At 39.9% G+C, this 18787-nt stretch overlaps 1 protein-coding gene across 1 annotated transcript in view; it reads left to right on the top strand.

The window, feature by feature from the left end:
- Nucleotides 1–18787, top strand: part of Lrp6 (LDL receptor related protein 6) — a 114753-nt gene that overhangs the window by 38088 nt on the left and 57878 nt on the right. Inside the window, exons 3-5 of the mRNA XM_021165898.2 lie at nucleotides 6923–7120; nucleotides 14212–14408; nucleotides 16314–16445. Coding sequence (XP_021021557.1) covers nucleotides 6923–7120; nucleotides 14212–14408; nucleotides 16314–16445 — 527 coding nt within the window. The remainder of the gene's footprint in view (nucleotides 1–6922; nucleotides 7121–14211; nucleotides 14409–16313; nucleotides 16446–18787) is intronic.

The following is an 18787-nucleotide window of genomic DNA, read 5'->3' as shown; positions in this document are numbered from 1 at the left end:
ATGAAAATTCCCATGCAGGCACTTACTTGCTGTAGCTGTTGTTATTTTGTGTGTTAGGAGGCAGGGAGGAAAACATGCTGAAGTGAGCTTACTCATAAAAATTTTAGTTTTTAAATACCCAAGAACTAAGTGGCTATCTCAGCTGTACTGCAACCTCCCAGAATGCTGCTGCTGCTGTACACTAGCTGTGTGGCTGTGATTGTGTGGGTAATGCCAACTGCTCATGGGTTTCTCTCAGCTCCATCATTCCCCTGGTAATGGTGATGTAAGAGTGTCATGTTAACGTCAGGCTGGGCTTTTGATCTGTCCTTTGCTCCCTAGTCAGTTCTCATCAGGATACTCTCTTGGTCCCTGCACAGCACGGGAAGTCAGACTGCTGTTGGCCGACAGTGCTGCCGCTGGCCATGGTTGTGGGAAGAGCTGTGTGACTAGGAAAGTTCTTTTGTTAGGAGGAGGAAACTTAGAAGGAGGGATGGTTGGGATGGCTTTGGGTTTAAGAGTAAGAGTGAGAGTGTGTGTTAGCATTCATAGTGTTAATAAAAAAGAATCTTTATAAGTTTAGTCACTAAAAGACTGTAGGTTAAAAAAAGCTGTGAGGTTACTTACAGAATTTCCTAAACAATAGAATTTGTCTTGGGCTCTCTATTTAGGAACAGTGCTACAGGTCACACCCAGGGGTTGGCTCTTCGCAGGCAGTGCTGTTAGCAGTATGCTCACCTCTGTTGCCACTCTGATGACACATAACCCTAAAACTCCCGTAGATCCTCATTAGAAATTGGATTAGAGAGAGATTCATGAGTGCAGGTGACCTCCAGCCTCACTGGAGTGAAATGCTGGGATGCTTTCTGCTGCCTCCTTCTCTCCTGCTCTGCCACCTCCTTTTCACACTTCATTTTCCTTTCTGTTTTTGAACTAAAGTCTGTTTGGCGCAGGCTGGCCTGGAACGTGCTGCTTGACCCAGGCTCATCTCCAACTCCAGGTCTCTGAGCCTCAGCCTAAATTCAGATGTTTGCCATCACAATCAAAAGTTGGGGTTCATCTCTCTGATTGGCAGTGACTACTCAGCCGTGTGCACTGATTGCAGGGGAGGATTGGAAAGTAGATATCTGGTGTTCTGTTTCTGTTCCTTCAAGATGTGGCTCTACCTCCTAAAGTGAAGGATTAACTACAGGGAAGTACAGTTGCTGGCTGGTTCTTCCTGTCCAGTGTCAAGTATCTGTGACCACATTCTGTAAGAGAACAGGACCGCTCCTGGGGTTTGTGCACGTCTTTGCTGCAGCTTGAATCTTGCTTGTGGTGTTTCCCGTGTCTGAGATGGGGAGGATGATTGAGATGTGATAGTGAATATCAAAGGAGATGACACAATTAAAAAACAAACTTGTAAATAAGGCAGGACTTCAGAACAGTCTTCTTGGTCCCTACAATTTATTAAGATATTAAGGAAAAATTAAGGCGTGCCAATATCTGGCTACTACTTACACAGGTTACAGAATCAAAGCTTAGATATTCTAAACAACTTTGCAAAGTTAGATTAGTAGCAGGTCTACCACATAGATTAGGATGCATTCATTACCTTAATTCATGTGAATTTAAGATTAGGCTGGGTGGAAAGATTGTGAGCGCCAGCGGTGGTAAATGACTTAAAGGTGACTGTTCTCTGAAGACAGCGAAGGCAGTTGCACGTATGAATACACAGGGGCTGTGACAGCATGCATAAGATATTGTCCGTCCCCCCCCCCCCCAAGCTCTAGCCAGTCAGGAATGCCAGTATGTTGAGGTTCTCTCTTCTGTAAGCTTGTGATGCCTGTATTTAGTTCCTACAATAGCTGCTTCATGTACTGTTTTAAATTGTGATTATTTGTTGTGGAGTGACTAGCATGGTAGAAAGTTACTGTTACAGCTGTGACTCTTGGATTATTAATGTGCTCGCTAGCATTTTAAATTAGGATAGGATAAGATAGTATATTGTAGAATATAGAAGTAAGGAACTGTATGATGTCTTTTGGAAATATTTGATCATTATGTTTAGTGTGGGGTCAGGCAGAAACAAGGCCAGTCATACTGCCTAGCATTTTTGGCTGAGCTGGGCTTCTGTCTTTGTGAATGCAGCACCTCAAGAAATCACCAGCGAGAGGAAGACATTTGTTACTCTGATCATGAGGATTTAAGGCAGGAAACAGTGAGAGGTGGCTCTGGGAAGGTGGACTCTGTATAAATGAGGGTTTCTGTTGTTCAAGCTGTCACTCTTTCCTTTTCTCCCATCATTTCCATATGGAAATTAGAGTGGATCCCTAAGTAATATCTGTCTGTGGGTTAGTCTCTAAGTGGAATTAGCTGCCGTGGTCGTGTGTATAAAATACAAATCAGCCAAATTCATTAATGTTTTTCCAGAGTCTTAAGAAGACAAGTTGGGGCTGGAGAGATGGCTCAGTAGTTTGGATTCTCAGAAGCCATGTAAATTAGAAGTGCCAACTAACCTACTGTATGCAGCAGTGAAAGAGAGAACCTGTTTAAACCACTCGGACATTTATCCCCCTCCCCCATTAAAAACAATCGGGTTCCTAGGCAGTTTTGTTGGTGATATGGCCACTTCTGTGTCCGTACCTCACCCTCGTGTGTTAGACTGTAGTACTAATAGTCTATGCTCTGGAGTTCCTGTGTACACAGATTTGTTCCCCGGTGTGCTTCCTCTTCCTGGAATGTTTTTTCCTCTGAGGCTCAACCCAGGTGGTGGGACTCAATGGCCTTTCTGAAATCTATAAAGGAAAAGAGCTCTAGAATGGAGAATACCATTAAAATCGTTACTGAAAGTGTGGCATTTGATTATAAATTAGCATGTCAAATTGTAATGATACCTGGCCGCAAACTCTCAAATTCATTGTGAACCTCTACTCAGTTTCTCTGCCGACCTGTTCTTTAAATGCTACTTTTTTATTTTTTTGATAAATCTTTCAGATAGAAGCGATTGTATAATCAATAGATTTGACATGTAGAGGGTTGCTGGAGAGATGTCTCAGTGGTTAAGAGCACATATGTTCTTGCTGATGATCCAAGTTTGGTTTCCAGCACCCAGTCAGGTGGGTCACAACTTCCTGTAACTCCAGGTCCAGAGGATTAGAGGGTCTGGCCACCATGGGTAACACATATAGTGCTACACACAGATATGCACACAAACCCCTAAAAATAGTATGTTAGGAGAATCATTATGTAGGGAGACAGAAACGAAGTGAAAAAATTTACTTTTCTACCCTTTCTTAGCGAGAAAAGTTTAGAAAACTTAAATGTGTCAGAAAACTGCAAGAAAGGTAGTGTGTAGAGGAAGTGACCACATCATGGTAAGGTGAGCCGTGCATGTGTGGAAGCTGCAGACTCAGGCAGGAAGGAGCTCAGCTGACCAGAGCTGGACGATGCTAAGGACCTGGCCCTTTTCTCCTGGAGTGGTTGCTCAGGTCACTGAAGGAAGTGGCAGAGCTTCTGTTCTCGGGGACATTGTGCCATACTGTCTTTCCTGGCAAGTGCTTCGCGATGAAAGGATTTGTAACTGTAAATTGTAGACAGCTCCCTGTTAGAGTGTCTTCCAGTGCTATCTCCACACTAGGGGTCAGGTCCCCTTGTCTTACAGCTGTGTTGATTCTGGGACCTCCTGACGTCCCTTCTTTACAGCATTGCTACCCAGAGACTTAGAGAATCCCTCGGAGATGCTGCTGTTTCTTTGCTTTCTCTCATCAGCACCCTGTTACTTTTTTTCTCAAAAGATCAACTTTGGTCTTCCATCCTATATATTAGTTGATGGGATTATTTAGGTAGCATTGCAGCTACTTTTCTCTGTGTTCACAGTATGTTTTTGGTACCTATGTTCAGTGACATCATAAAGGAGTCTTAGAATCTTCGGAGGATTTGACCAGGTCACTTTCAGTTTTGTGGCTTGAATTTAGTTCACAAACTGTCACCTCCATTGTCCTGGCAGGAGTGGGTCTCTTACTTTTACATATATGGGATAATTGCGGTATCCCTCATGGCCTTGTTGGTCTGCTCTTTGGGGAGAACAAATTCTATAAAAGGCTGCCTCCCACCCACTGACTTTTGCAGTTCCCACCAACTGACCAAATGCCATCAGGTTTAGAGCATTCCCATCACCTGGCAGAGGAACTTGCTCTCACCGCCTCAGGCAGCTGCTGGCTCCTTAATTTGTGTGTTTGCTTTTAATGGACTGTTGATTCGAATGGAATCAGACAGCATATGTTTTTTTCTGGCTTCTTTTACTTTGTGATAGTATTTTGAAGACTGTCACACACTCATCCATGTATCAAGTAGGTAGTTTCTTTCATGGCTGAATATTGTTCTGTTGAATGAAGGTAGGAAATTTTATTTTTATCATTTCATCTACTAATGAAAGATTTGTAGGTTTCTAGTTTTTCCTATTAGTAATATTGATACAAATGTTCATGTATAAATCTGTATATGAACATAGTATTTTTTACCTCTTGGGTAGAGAGAAATTGCTGGGTTATTTGACAAATCCAGGTTTAACATTAAACAAACAAGCAAACCCAGAACTGAGTTGTGTTTTATTGAAGTGGCCGCACTACTTTATATTTCCACCTCACCACATACTTGCCAAAACTTAAAGTATTATGGTTATTCCTGTTTTCAAGCCGGATTGGCTGTTTGAATATTTGATGAAATGACTGTCAAAGTCCATCCCTAGGCTTTACACTCTTACAAGTGCTAGGAAGGTGCTCCCCCCCTGAGTCAGATATCCTTGTCTCCTACTTAAAGTATTATTGTTTGCCTTCATATTGATTTGTAAACATCTATTATGTATTGTGAGTAAAATTCTTTATCATGTTGATGAGTTCAAATATCTTTTTACCTAGGTTGTTACTTATTAGAGTTTGGATATAAAGTTGATCGTTTAAAAAGCTCGTGTGTTAAAGGTTTGCTCAATGATGTTACAGTGTTCAGAGCTGACTGACTCATAAGAGCTGTGACATAATGAATTGATCCCTTAAAACATTCATAAATGTGATGGTGGTGGTGGAGGAGGAGGAGGGAGGTGGAGATTAAGAGGTAGGAGGTTCGAGGAAGTAGTCTGGAACAACAGAACTTTATAATTGATTTTAACTGGCCTAACTTATGTTTGATGTGTGTATCAAAGTATACGCTTAACAGAACAGAGTACAGGCCTGGCAGTGCAGACCAGTGATCCCAGTATTTGTGAGGTGGAAGCAAGAGAATTAATTAGGTGTTCAGAGTCACCCCTACCTACAAAGTTAGCTTGGGGTCAGCCTGCATGAGACCATCTCAAAGAAAAGTACAAGTAGAGAAAGCCTAGGGTGGTGATGCATGTCTGACTGTAATGTCAACAGGAGTCACACCATGAGTGTCCTGACTGTAACAACAGCAGGAGTCACACCATGAGTGTCCTGACTGTAACATCAGCAGAAGTCACACCATGAGTGTCCTGACTGTAACATCAGCAGGAGTCACACCATGNCAGCAGGAGTCACACCATGAGTGTCCTGACTGTAACATCAGCAGGAGTCACACCATGAGTGTACCGACTGTAATGTCAGCAGGAGTCATACCATAAGTGTGAGTATAGTCTCTGTTGCAGTGAGCTCAAGGCATAGGCAGTCACAATTGAGACCACAAGGTAATCACTTAAACACTGTAGAAATAAAATCAACCACAGTCCTACGTATAAAAGTGAAAACTCTCACATGCAGCTTGACTTTAGGTGCATATTGCTTAGATAATGATACTGAAAATGCTGTGTGTAGATGAAAACACTTGCAGCATAAGGAAAGGAAAGCTGCCATGTTAATTAGGACTGCAGAAGCACTGCTCTGTGCTCCCTTAACGCCCCAGTCTTCTCACTGCTGCCAGGCTCCAGTAGCTAGGGTATGACCGGACACCGAAGGGAACTTTACTGACATTCCTCGTTTGGAAATGTAGCATGGAGCAGTGTATATTTCGCAGACTTGTTGGAAGTGATATATGGAAGCCAGGGGTTTCCTCCCGTCCTTTCTTTGATTGGCCACTGAAGCAAGAGGGACAGTGCCAGGAGATGCAGGCACAGGCAGTTCACTGTCATCACTCCATACCTGAATTCTATTTGGGTTTTAGCATATTTATTGGCTGTCTCATACTTAAACATTTATTGTGTGTGTATGGGGTGTAAAAATGCTGTGGTCCTCGTGAGGTTCAGAGACAGGTTATGGCAGCTAGTCTCCTCCCACGTGGGTTCTGGGGCTAAAACTCGGGTTGTCACACTTGGTCTCAAGTGCCTTTGCCCGGTGAGTCATCTTCCTAGCCTGAATGCCCCTTCATTTAGAGGTCATAATACCTCTGTTAGCTTTCAAAAGATGTGCTGTTAATTGATGCACAGCACAGTTTTCTTTTATATCAGGGGGACTATTTGTGTCTCTCTGTTTGAGCTCTTTGTAGGATTTTATTGAGGCTAGTCATTCTCTGTGGATGGGCAGGAGTGGGGTATAAAACTACATAAACCATGTCTTGTGTTTTCCAGTACCCCACAGTGAGAGGCTTATCACGACTGCTGCTACTGCCATATACAGCTTGTTTTTGGTATTAGAGGACTGTCCTCCAGACTTACTGTATTGATAGTTGTTTTCACTTCGTCGTTAATAAGCTATCTTATTAGGTTATGTGATGGGACAATGTAAACGTTCTTTCTTTCAAGTAAACTTTGATCTCTGTTCTTTTCATTCCTTGTGTTAATTGTCTTACTCATTTCTTTGTTGGTTTCAAGTAGTAGATTATTAAATTTTTGGAAAAATGTCTAGGGTTTGTTTTCAGTTTCTTGTTTCTGAGAGAGCTTTATGTAATAGCAATAATTAAAAAATATTTTGTGGTTATTTATGTCATGGCTTTAATTTTTCTTTTTAATGATTTTTAGGTTCATGTACTGGACAGACTGGGGAGAAGTGCCAAAGATAGAACGTGCTGGGATGGATGGTTCAAGTCGCTTCGTTATAATAAACACTGAGATTTACTGGCCAAACGGACTGACTCTGGATTATCAGGAGCGGAAGCTTTACTGGGCCGATGCAAAACTTAATTTCATCCATAAATCAAACCTGGATGGAACAAATCGGTAAGATTGCCTTGCTATAAAGTTTTATGTATATGTTTGCATGAGTGTATGTGCACATGTGTGCCTGTGGGTTTAGATCCCTCAGAACAAGAGGCACAGGCATTTACAGGACTTGTCTCTTTACTACATGACTCTGGGATCTGGGCTCCGTTTAACATGAATGTACAGCAAGTGCTCTAATCTACTGAGCATCTCTGGCCCTCCCGTGCTTTTTATATCATCCAAAGCAAACGGATGGTTTGGGTTGTTTGTTTTTAAGAAGTTAGTGTATATTTTTGTGTCAAAGGGAATTAGAATAGGCTTTTAATTTGGTCCTTTAAAGAATCCTTCCGTGTGTTCTGAGCTGGTAAAGCGCATGCTGCATGAGTGAGCCTGCGAACCAGTGTTCAGATCCTTCAGACCCCACAGAAAGTGGGGTGTGCCATTGCAGTCCTGGAATCCCAGGTCTGCTGCAGGCTCTGATTTAGCCTTACCTGGTTTACCAATTATAATTTCAAATCTCATTGGTTTATACATTAATCTATTTTGTCTCACCTATTTTAAAAACAAAAACCAGTTTTTCCATTTACTGATAATTAAGATTACTTGTATTGGTATATATATTTACAAATTCATATGATATACAATATATGTAATAAAAAGATTAGAAAAATAACCTTTATATTTTTACGTTTCTAAATTTTTTCCTAGAGAACAACCACATATTCCTTTTATAACCAGGAGGAAAATAATAGCTTTGGGAACAAAGAACTCCAGTACCCGACTTTGCTACTACTGTTGGTTCTGTTGTGTATCTCCTCTCATTCTCTGACAGATTTACTTGCTTTCCTTGTTTCTGGCCAACCAATAATCATTTTGGGACCAGTTTACATTTTTCTCATGAGACCCAACTAGATAATTATTTGAAACATTCTCTCAATCAAAAAAATTCTTATGTTGGGGAGGCACATGCCATGGTTGGCATCTGGAGGTCAGAGGATAACTTTTAATTGTCAGGTCTCTCCTTGTACCGTGTGGGCCCCAGCAATCATCAGGAGCTGGCAACAAAAGCCCTCATCTGCTCAGCCACCTTGGTTTTATCAATTTTAATAATGGTTTAGTCATTGCTTTTATTACTGGGTTGTAAGTTTTTTCTTTTTTGATTTTGATGTAAGATTTCATCATTGGACATATGATTTAGGAATGTTTTCTGTCACTATAAGCTTATGCCTTCATTTTTTTTTTCTTTTTCTTTTTTTGGTTTTTCATTTTCTTAATGGCATGTTTTCATTATGTGTAATTTTTCCAATTATCAGTTTTTACTCTTATTAAATTGCTTGTGGTGCTCCTAGTAGTCTCCGCCTGATGCAAAGGGATAAATGCTTTTTCCTCTATTAGAGAAACTTCCAAGAGGTTTTTTTTTTTTTTTTTTTTTATTAGATTAATTCTTTCATTTAGATCAGATGTATGGTTAGTTTTTGATTGTGTGTGTGTAAGTTATCTCTTAAGGTCTTTTGTAAAATGTATCCCTAATAGAATTTTAATGTATACTATAAAAAGTAAGTCAATGTTACGTATTTGTGTATTATGATATAATTATTTTACTTACGTATACTCAATATATACTAAGGGGCTGGAGATTGAATCCAAGACCTCCTGCCTGCCAGGCATGCTTTACCCCTGAACTATGTATCCTTAGCCCTGTATTTATTACTCATTTTAAAAGAATTTTAATATGTGTGAGTTGGTCAGAGGACAATTTTTGGTTGTCAGGTTGCCAGGCTTGGCCTAGGAAGTTCCTTTAGCCATCAAGTTAGATTGACAGCCCCTCTCTGTTTTATATATTATTATGGTGCTGGAGATTGAACCAAGGACCTTACGCATCTGAGGCAGATACTTTTATTCCTAGCCATTATTTTTAGTAACAAAATTAAACATTTATTTTTCATTGCTTATATGCAGAAATATAAATTACTTTTGTTTATGAATCATTTATCTTAGATCCTGTTGGATTTACTTGGTTTGGGAAGATTGGCAAAGACCATGAGTATATTCATGTACAGGTCATGTCATCTGTGGATAATGCAGTAGTGCTTCCCTGTTGTCTGGGCGGGTCTTCTGATTGATCTCATTGGCTAGGCCCTGCGATACAATGCAGCCTAGAAGACATCTCTCTTCCCTTGCTGTTCTGGAGTGGTTATTGCCAGATTAGCACAGCAGAATGCTAACCGTAGATTCTGTTCTAAAGTACTTTCACCAGGCTAAAGAAGTTTTCTTTTATTCCTGGTTTATTGACTTCATTTTAAGTCATGGATGATTAGGAATCCTGCCTGTTTATTTTACATCTATAGAAATAACTTTTTAAATAAACATTGTTAATTGCATTAGTTGTTTTTTTTTTTAATTGTTGAACCTAGCTTATATTTTTAGGATAAATTCTACTTAATGGTAGTTGTTGTAAATGTGTCTGTGATGCTGTCTGAGCCTGGCTGTTTCTTGTTAGGGATCCTTTAAATGACAGGTTTGTGTGTGCAGCTCTTCTGTCCTCTTCCAGGAATCTGTTTTAGTAATTGGTTTCTTTCTAGGAAGGGTTTCATTTCCTATATGTTGAATAATTTGTTGTTTATGGTGCTCCTTACGTGTTCCGATTTCTGGAAGTGTGGAAATGATGCTCCCCTTACGTAAGTAAGGTCATGGCGTTCTTTCAGTTTCACATTTTCTGTCTTTTTTTTTTTTTTTTTTTGCCTTTGCCTTTGCAAAGCTAATAACTTGCAGTTTTGCTAATGTTTTCAAAGAATCAACTGTTTTGTTATTGATCTTTCTTCTCTGTTTCATTGATTTTTTTTCCCCCCTGACGTTTTTATTGACTTCCCATGCTTATTTCTGCCCTGGCCTGGCAGGTTGCAAGGAGATGGACTTGCCGTTTGTCTCCTAATAGAGGCATTTCCCTCACTTAACCGCTGTGGTGGCTACTCACACTTTTCTGTGCATTGTGTTTGTGTTTTGTTTTAGCTCAATATTTTACTTATCTTGTGATCTCTTATTTGAATGGTTGCTTTTTTGTTTTGTTTTGTTTTTCATATTTTGAGCTGGTTCTCACTACGCAGGCTTCAGATTTGGAGTAATGTTTCTGCCTTAGCCTCTAGAGTGCTATAATTATAGATATGAGACATTGTGTATTGTGTCATATTGTTTATTTAGAAGAATATGAGGAAGAAGTTAGACATTGAAAGATTGAAATAGAAATTTAATTTCTTGGCTCTTTATCCATTTTTATTTCTTCTGTAAAAGTTTATTTATTTTATGAGTGAATGTTTTTCCTGAATGTGTGTGTGTACCTTGTGTGTACTTGTTTCCTATGGAAGTAAGAAGAGGGCATCTGTTCCCCTGGACCTGGGTTGTTGTCAGCCAATGTGGGCTTCTAGAAAGTCAACCAGGTCTTTGTAGGAGCAGTAAGTCCTCCTAACTGACGAGCCATCTTTCCAGTTCTGCAGGATAACTTTGTGTAGCACTTTTTATACCTTTAGTATTTATTGACTGGTAAGGCAGGTCTCACCACATAGTTCCAGCTGGCTCACAGTCCTCTTTCCCTGGAGTACTGGTAGTATAAGCCTGTCACTGGGCAAGACATGCATTAGTGTGTATGATGTATTTTAGTGCTGGAGATTGAATACAGGTCTTTAGGAGTGGTAGCAAACATCATGTTTCTGAGCCAGCCGCCTAAGAGTTCAGCATTTTGATGAGCAGTGCGTGGAGTTGGGGTAGAGCACAGTGGTAGGGAGCACGAGTGGTAGGGAGCACAGTGGTAGGTAGCACAGTGGTAGGTAGCACAGTGGTGGGGAGCATGAGTGGTAGGGAGCACAGTGGTGGGGAGCACAGTGGTGGGGAGCACGAGTGGTAGGGAGCACAGTGGTAGGTAGCACAGTGGTGGGGAGCATGAGTGGTAGGGAGCACAGTGGTGGGGAGCATGAGTGGTAGGGAGCATGAGTGGTAGGTAGCACAGTGGTGGGGAGCACAGTGGTGGGGAGCACAGTGGTGGGGAGCACAGTGGTGGGGAGCACAGTGGTGGGGAGCACAGTGGTGGGGAGCATGAGTGGTAGGGAGCACAGTGGTGGGGAGCACAGTGGTGGGGAGCACGAGTGGTAGGGAGCACAGTGGTGGGGAGCAGAGTGGTAGGGAGCACGAGTGGTAGGGAGCTCGTGCTTCCCGTATGCAAGGCCCGGAACTCAGTTCTCAGGACTTGAAGAAAACAAAAGGCAGACATGCACAAGGCCCAGCCTTCCAAATATGCCGTTCGTACTGAGAGCACTGTCTCTCTGGAGTGTTTTATAGATGGTGAGTTAGTACGGCACATGGTTTTCTAGAGAACCGAGTGCTAGGCACCACTTCCCTGTTTTCCCTTCCATAGTTTCAGCGCTCAGGTTGATTCTGTGCACAGGGTTGTAGCTGTGTGTTCTTGTCATTTGATCTTTCCCACACAATGTCTATCTCCAGTGCGTTATCTTTCCTGCTCAGTGTGCTGTCTGCAGCGCTCCATTTCTAACACAGTCAGTCTGTGTTTGCTGTGACTTTTACTTTTAACCTTTTGCTGTCTTTGTGTCTAAAGTATGTTTCTTATGGACAGCCAGTATTTAACTGTTGGGGCTTTATAATATGTGTGTTTGTTACAGTGTTCTTCTTATCCAGCTAGCTCCCAAAAAATTGAGACTGGACTATTATTTATTTAACATGCTTTAAAGGCACACACCTGAGTAGTATTGCTCTATTTTTAATCCTCTAAACTAATCTGGCTGCTCCCCCCACCCCCCAAGCCAAGGTCCACTATGGCTTTCTCTGCTCTAGGTGTTTGCTTGCAGTCTCTCCTGGACTCTCTCCCCATGGTTAATCCCCTATTTCCTCTTCCTCCATCTCCTCCCCTGGCTGGCAGAAAGGCCAGCCCTGTTCTATTCCCTGCTCAGTCATTGGCTGTTAAGCTCTCTGTATTGAATGTCAGGGAACACTTGGGAGCTGGTGTTTACACAAGATTGAGACAGGAGATTTTCTGAATAAGGATTGTAATAATGTAGGTGAGACAGAAATCAAGCATTTGAACCATCACACAGTGCACAATAACATTATGCTTACATAACTCTGGGTTCGTTCAGTCTAACCACCCTTGTTTTTAAATGGTTAGAAGAAAGAAAAACCATAGAGGTTTTGTATTGCCCTATCGTTCTCTTTGCTCTTCATTTCTTTCAGAGATTTTGAGCTTTGAAAGGTTAATATAATTTGTTATGTTTTTATCTCTTTATAATTTTTAAATTAGATTTAATTTATTTTATTTCATATGTAAGTATTATTCCTGCACGTGTCTCTTCACCATGTGCATACCTGGTGCCCACAGAAGACAGCATTGGCTCTCTGTACCTGGAGTTACAGGTAGTTGTAAACCACTTCGTGGATTCTGGAAACCTAACCCCTGTCCTCAACAAGAGCAAAAATTGCTTTAGCCTCTGAGCCACTTCTCTAGTCTGTTCTGGTTCTAGTGTGCTTTTATTTATGGCTTTTACACAGTTTGTTTTCCTGTTTATTTTCTTGTGTTCAGTTTATTAGAATGAATCTTAACTTTGTATTTAGAAAGGTACAAAGGAGTTTTAAAGGTTTTTTTCTCATTTTTAGAAAAGGTTTTGTTATGGACCATGCAGGTTTTCAGGATGGTGATGAAGTGCCCCTTTCCCATGAGGAGTCACTTGGTTTGTGCTATTCTCTATTTTTTGTTTGTATTTCTGCTTTGTACAGGTGTCATCTCAGTTTATGTCTCACCATAATCAATTTTGGAAGACTGATGTAAAATATGCTGACCTATTTAAAAATACAATAGTTTAATTTACTTTTTAAAAAGGAAGAAAATACGTAGGGACAGTTATTGGAAACATTCTTTTTGAGAGAGGAGAAGGAAAATTAATCTTCTAAAGAAGAAAAATTAAGGAAAATGAAAGGAGAGAATTGATGTAGATCAGTTAGTCGGTATGCTTTAAAATATAAATTAGTCATCTTCATCTTGTAGTCAAGATTTTAAAATAAAATCTGTCTTGAATTTATGACACTTTAGGTCAGTACTAGTTCATGTGTAACAGACACTGATGTCACTTAGATAACCGCTGTCCTTGACTTTGGCTTTCAAGTAGGTGCTAGAGATCTTGACGTCACCGGGTGAACCTAAAGTTAAGTCTCTTCCTCACATTTGTTTTTTCAGTACCTTATGTGTAGGTACCTTATGTGTGGTCTCCCCTCCCTCCCCAAGGCTGAGTACTTGAAAATACGGGTTTATGAAAATATTAAAGCATTTATTGTCTTAAATGTTTGTTTGACTAAATTCATGATTTATTCATTGTGTCTAGAACGTTTACTAACTGCACAACTCTGGCACTCTGCCAAGTGCTGTGGTTTGAGGACTCAGTCTCTCTCTTTACAGTTTGCTTTGTTTATGACATTCTGGTTCTGTGTTATGAACATACTGTGCCAATTCAGGACTTTTTTAGTCGTCTGAACTGAGAGGTTTAATAAATTATACAATAAAAATGAGCAAACTAGCTTAGATTTTGTGTGTCATTTCTGCAGTCACATTTTGGAGCTAGACTGAGGCCTATCTTTTTTAGCATCATGTGAATGCCTTCAGTGGCAATTATTAAAATCATAAGATCGAAAACTCTGCTCAGGCTCTTTGCTCTTGAGTATCAAGGAGGGGCAGAGCTTGTTGCCTTCCCGTCTTCTTAGTTGCCAGCTGTCATCCCTGGGACTTCTTCATTGCTTATTTTTCATGGAAGTATAGAAAATATGAGTGCGAAGGCAGTTTTTGAGAAGGGAGGCTGACAGCAATGTTAAGAGATTTGGGCTTCTGCGTCTTGTGACTTAGTTTGCCTACTTCCAAGGCAGGGACCATTCTGAATGTTCAGTATATTTTTTTGACAACATAAATATATTTGAATTTGCTATTCAAATTGTTTTTCACAGATGAATTTAATCTACATGTATTTTCCTTAGTATGTTTATGTATTGGTGTGAACTGTTTTCAGTGTTGAAGTCATAAAAGAAAAAATTTGAAGTGTGAGTTTTTCTTTTTGTGTTAACAGGCAGGCAGTGGTTAAAGGGTCCCTTCCACATCCTTTTGCCTTGACGTTATTTGAGGACACATTGTACTGGACTGACTGGAATACACACTCTATTTTGGCTTGCAACAAATATACTGGCGAGGGTCTGCGTGAAATTCATTCTAACATCTTCTCTCCCATGGATATACATGCTTTCAGCCAACAGAGGCAGCCAAATGGTAAGTGATCTGGATTTTTAAATTCCAGTTTGGAACAGCTCTGTAAGCACTCTGATGTCTGGCTTTAGTGAGGCACAGAAGGAGGAAGGGCATATCCAAGGTGGCGAAGGAATCACAAGCACAACGTGCACATAGAGTTCAGGTTAGACACTGAACTCTAGAACCTTGTGACCTGATACCCTTCCCCATGTCATGTCTTGTCTTTCATTGGGGGTTGGGGTGATACAAGAGGAGAACAGAAATGAATTAAAATTGAGACAGCTCATCTGCTGTTTATGCATAAATGCATTTCTTGTTCATATTATTTTCTTATTATATTTGAATGTGTTCATGTGAGTGTGCTCAAAAAATACCAGCTTATTAGGAAACTTCTGTTAACCTAGCTTGTGAATTCCAGCACCTACATGTGCTGTGTAAACTACCTACTTAGACACTGGCGTGTGTTCTTCCTCTTGCTCTTATGCATTTTTTTTTTTTTTTTTCAGCTTGCTTCTGGTTTGGGTTACCCTTTTCAAATACTTGGGTCTGTGTCTGCTAACAATGATCCCTTGTAGGAGAGGAATGGATTCGGGATTAAAAGGAATATGAGAATGCAGAATGCTTGGCACTGGTGTGTCAATAACTGTCTGGCTGTGTCTGAGTGTAGTTCAAATTGTTTTTATAGCCAAAAGGAAAAGTGCTTGGATCCTGAGTTGGGCATTAGCTCTTTCCATTTAGAGGGGGAGATAATCAAATATTGAGTGTTATTCAATGACCATGAGCCCATTTTAAGACAGATGTGTTAATCTACATAAAAATAAATATTTGTTTAGACCATTGTGAACTTTGTATTCACATGACTAGTCATCAGAAAGTCTCTGAACCCTTCTTTAAACATCACAGTTGATCCTTTGTTTTACTAGTTTGAGAATTTTAGTTATTTTTGATGTTATGTTTTATGTTCTTGTCTTATGTTGCTCTCTGTATTATATCGTCTTTCCCATGAATATTATGTGAATGTATCCATTACTGCAGTGTTCACAAACTTGGCTGGTTTTTTTATTTTTCTGTCTCTGTCTCTTGTTCTTTCTTACTTTATTTCTCATTTAATTTTGCAGTGCTAGAGGCTGATGCTAGACATTCTAGACAACTACCCAAACCACTGATCTACAACTCAGCCTTTAAAAACTTAAAAATAAAAACGGGATCCTATGTAGCTCCCACTGGCCCCCATCTTAATTGTATTGCGGGTGTGTGCTATCATGCCTGCCTACCTATATTTCCCTTCCCTCCTCTAGTGCACTGAACATATCTCTTTCACCTTATTCATTGCAAGGGATGACTTTCCAACATTCTGACAGTGTTTCTTGGCTTTCATATGCTCTGCTACAGCCTGTTCCTACCAGTCTACTACAGAAGCCCTAGCCTCTGTTAGTAATGTTCTCCTTACTGCCTCCCCCAGTGCCTGGTCTCTAAGCTTTTATTTTGAAGGCTTTTTTAACCACACCCAAAATGTTCAGAATGTCCCCTTCTGTCATGCCTGCTAGGCCCTATGCAATTTTAAATGCCAAGATTAATTTCCTCCTTGATTGTAGTAATGTGCAATATAATATTTATATTTCTTGTTTTCTTCCCATTTTCATAGTTTATTATTTTGGCTTACTGGTAAGTTTATAAACTCCACTAGGACGAGGGCCTTCTGCTTTTCTTTTTAGTTTCTCCTCTTTGGATAGAAAAATGCTAAGTGAGTTCACTAATTAATTCCTTTCCTTACAGATGCTTGGTAGTCAAACACCTGGATGAAATTTGGTAGTAATTTTGGTTTATCACAGTTGCTCATGTTATGGTTGTTAACCTTTGTGTATCTAGAGTGAGTGAGGGCATCCCTAATCATTGGTATTAATCAGTGTGATTTATATTTGACAGCTACAAATCCATGTGGAATTGATAATGGTGGTTGTTCCCATTTGTGTTTGATGTCTCCAGTCAAGCCTTTTTATCAGTGTGCTTGCCCAACTGGGGTCAAGCTGCTAGAGAATGGAAAGACCTGCAAAGATGGTAAGATGGTTATTACCCAAGTAGGGGCTGGAATCTGAGAGCAGCTGGATTCTCTATGGGCAATTTTATATTTGGCAGTACTTTGGGAGGCTAGTCACTCAGGTGGCTAATAATAGCAGGGATGGCTTATGTTTTGTGACATCTTTTATTTTTATTTTTGTTATTTCATTTAACATAAAACATGCTGTTTCTTAAGTACTATCTAAATACTTAATTATTAAATGTTAATTCATAGTAAATACTTATTCAGTACTAATTAAATATTTAAATACTATTTATCCTCTTTGTCAAATTTCACAGCCACTGAAATCTCAGTTAAGTCTTGTGAGAAGAGAGCACTATGTCTCATACAGGCATGTAGCCCTTGGAGATAAACTGAAGGACAGTCAGTCATTAAACTGTAGTCCAGGAAGAATAAAATGAGATACATGAGGTTTTTATTTAGTGATTAAAAGATATTTTTGACTGCTCTTTAATGATGAGTATATTAAGAAAAAAATTCCTTACTGTACAATTAAAGTAAGTTTTATGTTTTTAGCTTAACTGTCCACTTTGCCTCTTCTCGCTCTTAATTCCCTATAGACAGAGGCATGTTGGAGAAGGCACTGGTCCAGGGCAGTGCAGGGCTTGTAGTTTGGAGAACACCAGCTCTTCTTTCTCTTAACGAGGGTGTTACTCATTCTTCCCCCTGTGGGCCACCATTCTCTGGCAGCTAGCAAAATCTGGTAGGAAAACTGTTACACGTGCAATGGCTTCTTCATCTACCTCTGAGAAGCAGAAGCCTTCATTCCAGAGCTTGTGTGTGTGTGTGTGTGTGTGTGTGTGTGTGAGAGAGAGAGAGAGAGAGAGAGAGAGAGAGAGAGAGAGAGAGAGAGAGAGAGTGAGTTAGTTCCTGGCAAGGAGGCCAGCGAGTCGATGTTTACTAGGAGTTGGCATTGATAAATTATCCTTGTAGTCAAAGGTGAAGCTGGCTGACTCTTGTCAGATGGTTTCCATGGTAAACAGTGATTTGGTTTCAATTTAAACAGAGGGTATTTGTAACATTGCTTTTCTGTTTAGAAATGTACCTTGACTTTGAAAACGAGGATTTATTTTAGAAATGGAGGTTTGTCTTGTCCCTCACAGTGGTACACAGGTGTACGGTTAGCCAGCCTTGGGTTTCAGATGCATATTTGGCATCTAGTAGCCTTCAGTTACTTATATTGTTTTGATCACTGTGCTCAAATCAGTAGTTCTGTGATTGCTTGTGAAGCTGAACTGACTCCTTTTGGCTGTCAGCAGAGGCAGTGGGCTGTGCAGAATTATTCCTGCCCTGCCTGCGGTCACAATTGGGTTGTGTTTCCTGCAGTTTAGAATTTGTGTATAATCAGCACTCAGGCCAACAGCTCATACTGAAGCTTGTCACTCCTCGTTCTGCGTTTGCAGTTGTAACTCCAAATTCATATTTAGGTTTATATGCCAGCACTTTTTAGACACATATTTTAGCTGAGTTTTTTTTTCCTTTTACCTTGCTCATTCCTTTAACAGTTTACATTTATTATTATTATTATTATTATTATTATTATTATTATTTTAGCCTCTTAGGTGATTATTTTGCTGGTGTTTGATCTGAACAAAAATAACAAAAATAACAAAAAGATAGAGCTTAATATCCTAATTTTTAGTTGTTTTCATTGGATCCTAATTCATATTAAAATATTTCAGAAATATGGTTTATAACTCAGTCTTTATTTTTAATGATAAATTAGTTGATTCTTATTTAATACTTTTACACTTAGTACCTTTGTGAATGTTATATCTGTTTATCTTTAATTTTTGTAGCAACCTTTACACATTTAGCAGACTCTAGGCTTAGAATGGCTCTGTTTGTCTCAGCTTGTATCCCTACTTGAACCAGATTTTAGTGGCTCAAGTACTCTTAACCATGGGTGTGCTTCTTAGGATTCTTGTCCAGTGCTGCCATTCCCATCTGCACAGCCTCTCCTGTCCTCGGGTCTGTCAGCTATAGCTCTATAGGCCTTTACAACAGTGCCACTGAGAGAGAATTTATATTCTGTAGCATTCTTCTATTTCAAAATTCAGTTTTAAACATTTCTTGTTCTAGATTTCTTTAGCATTGTGCATGTGTGTATGTGTATACATGTATGAACATGTTTTTGCACATACATGTTCATATGTATGGGTGTACACGGAGGCCGGAGAGCCTCCATGTGTTGCTTCCCAGGTGCCATTCACCTCCTTAATTTTCTTTCTTTCTTTCTTTCTTTCTTTCTTTCTTTCTTTCTTTCTTTCTTTCTTTCTTTCTTTCTTCCTTCCTTCCTTTCCTTCCTTTCCTTCCTTTC

This window comes from Mus caroli, chromosome 6 (assembly GCF_900094665.2).
Source record: "Mus caroli chromosome 6, CAROLI_EIJ_v1.1, whole genome shotgun sequence".
Taxonomy (NCBI): Eukaryota; Metazoa; Chordata; class Mammalia; order Rodentia; family Muridae; genus Mus; species Mus caroli.
Note: the sequence above shows the minus strand (reverse complement) of the source record. Positions and strands in the feature narration are given on the sequence as shown.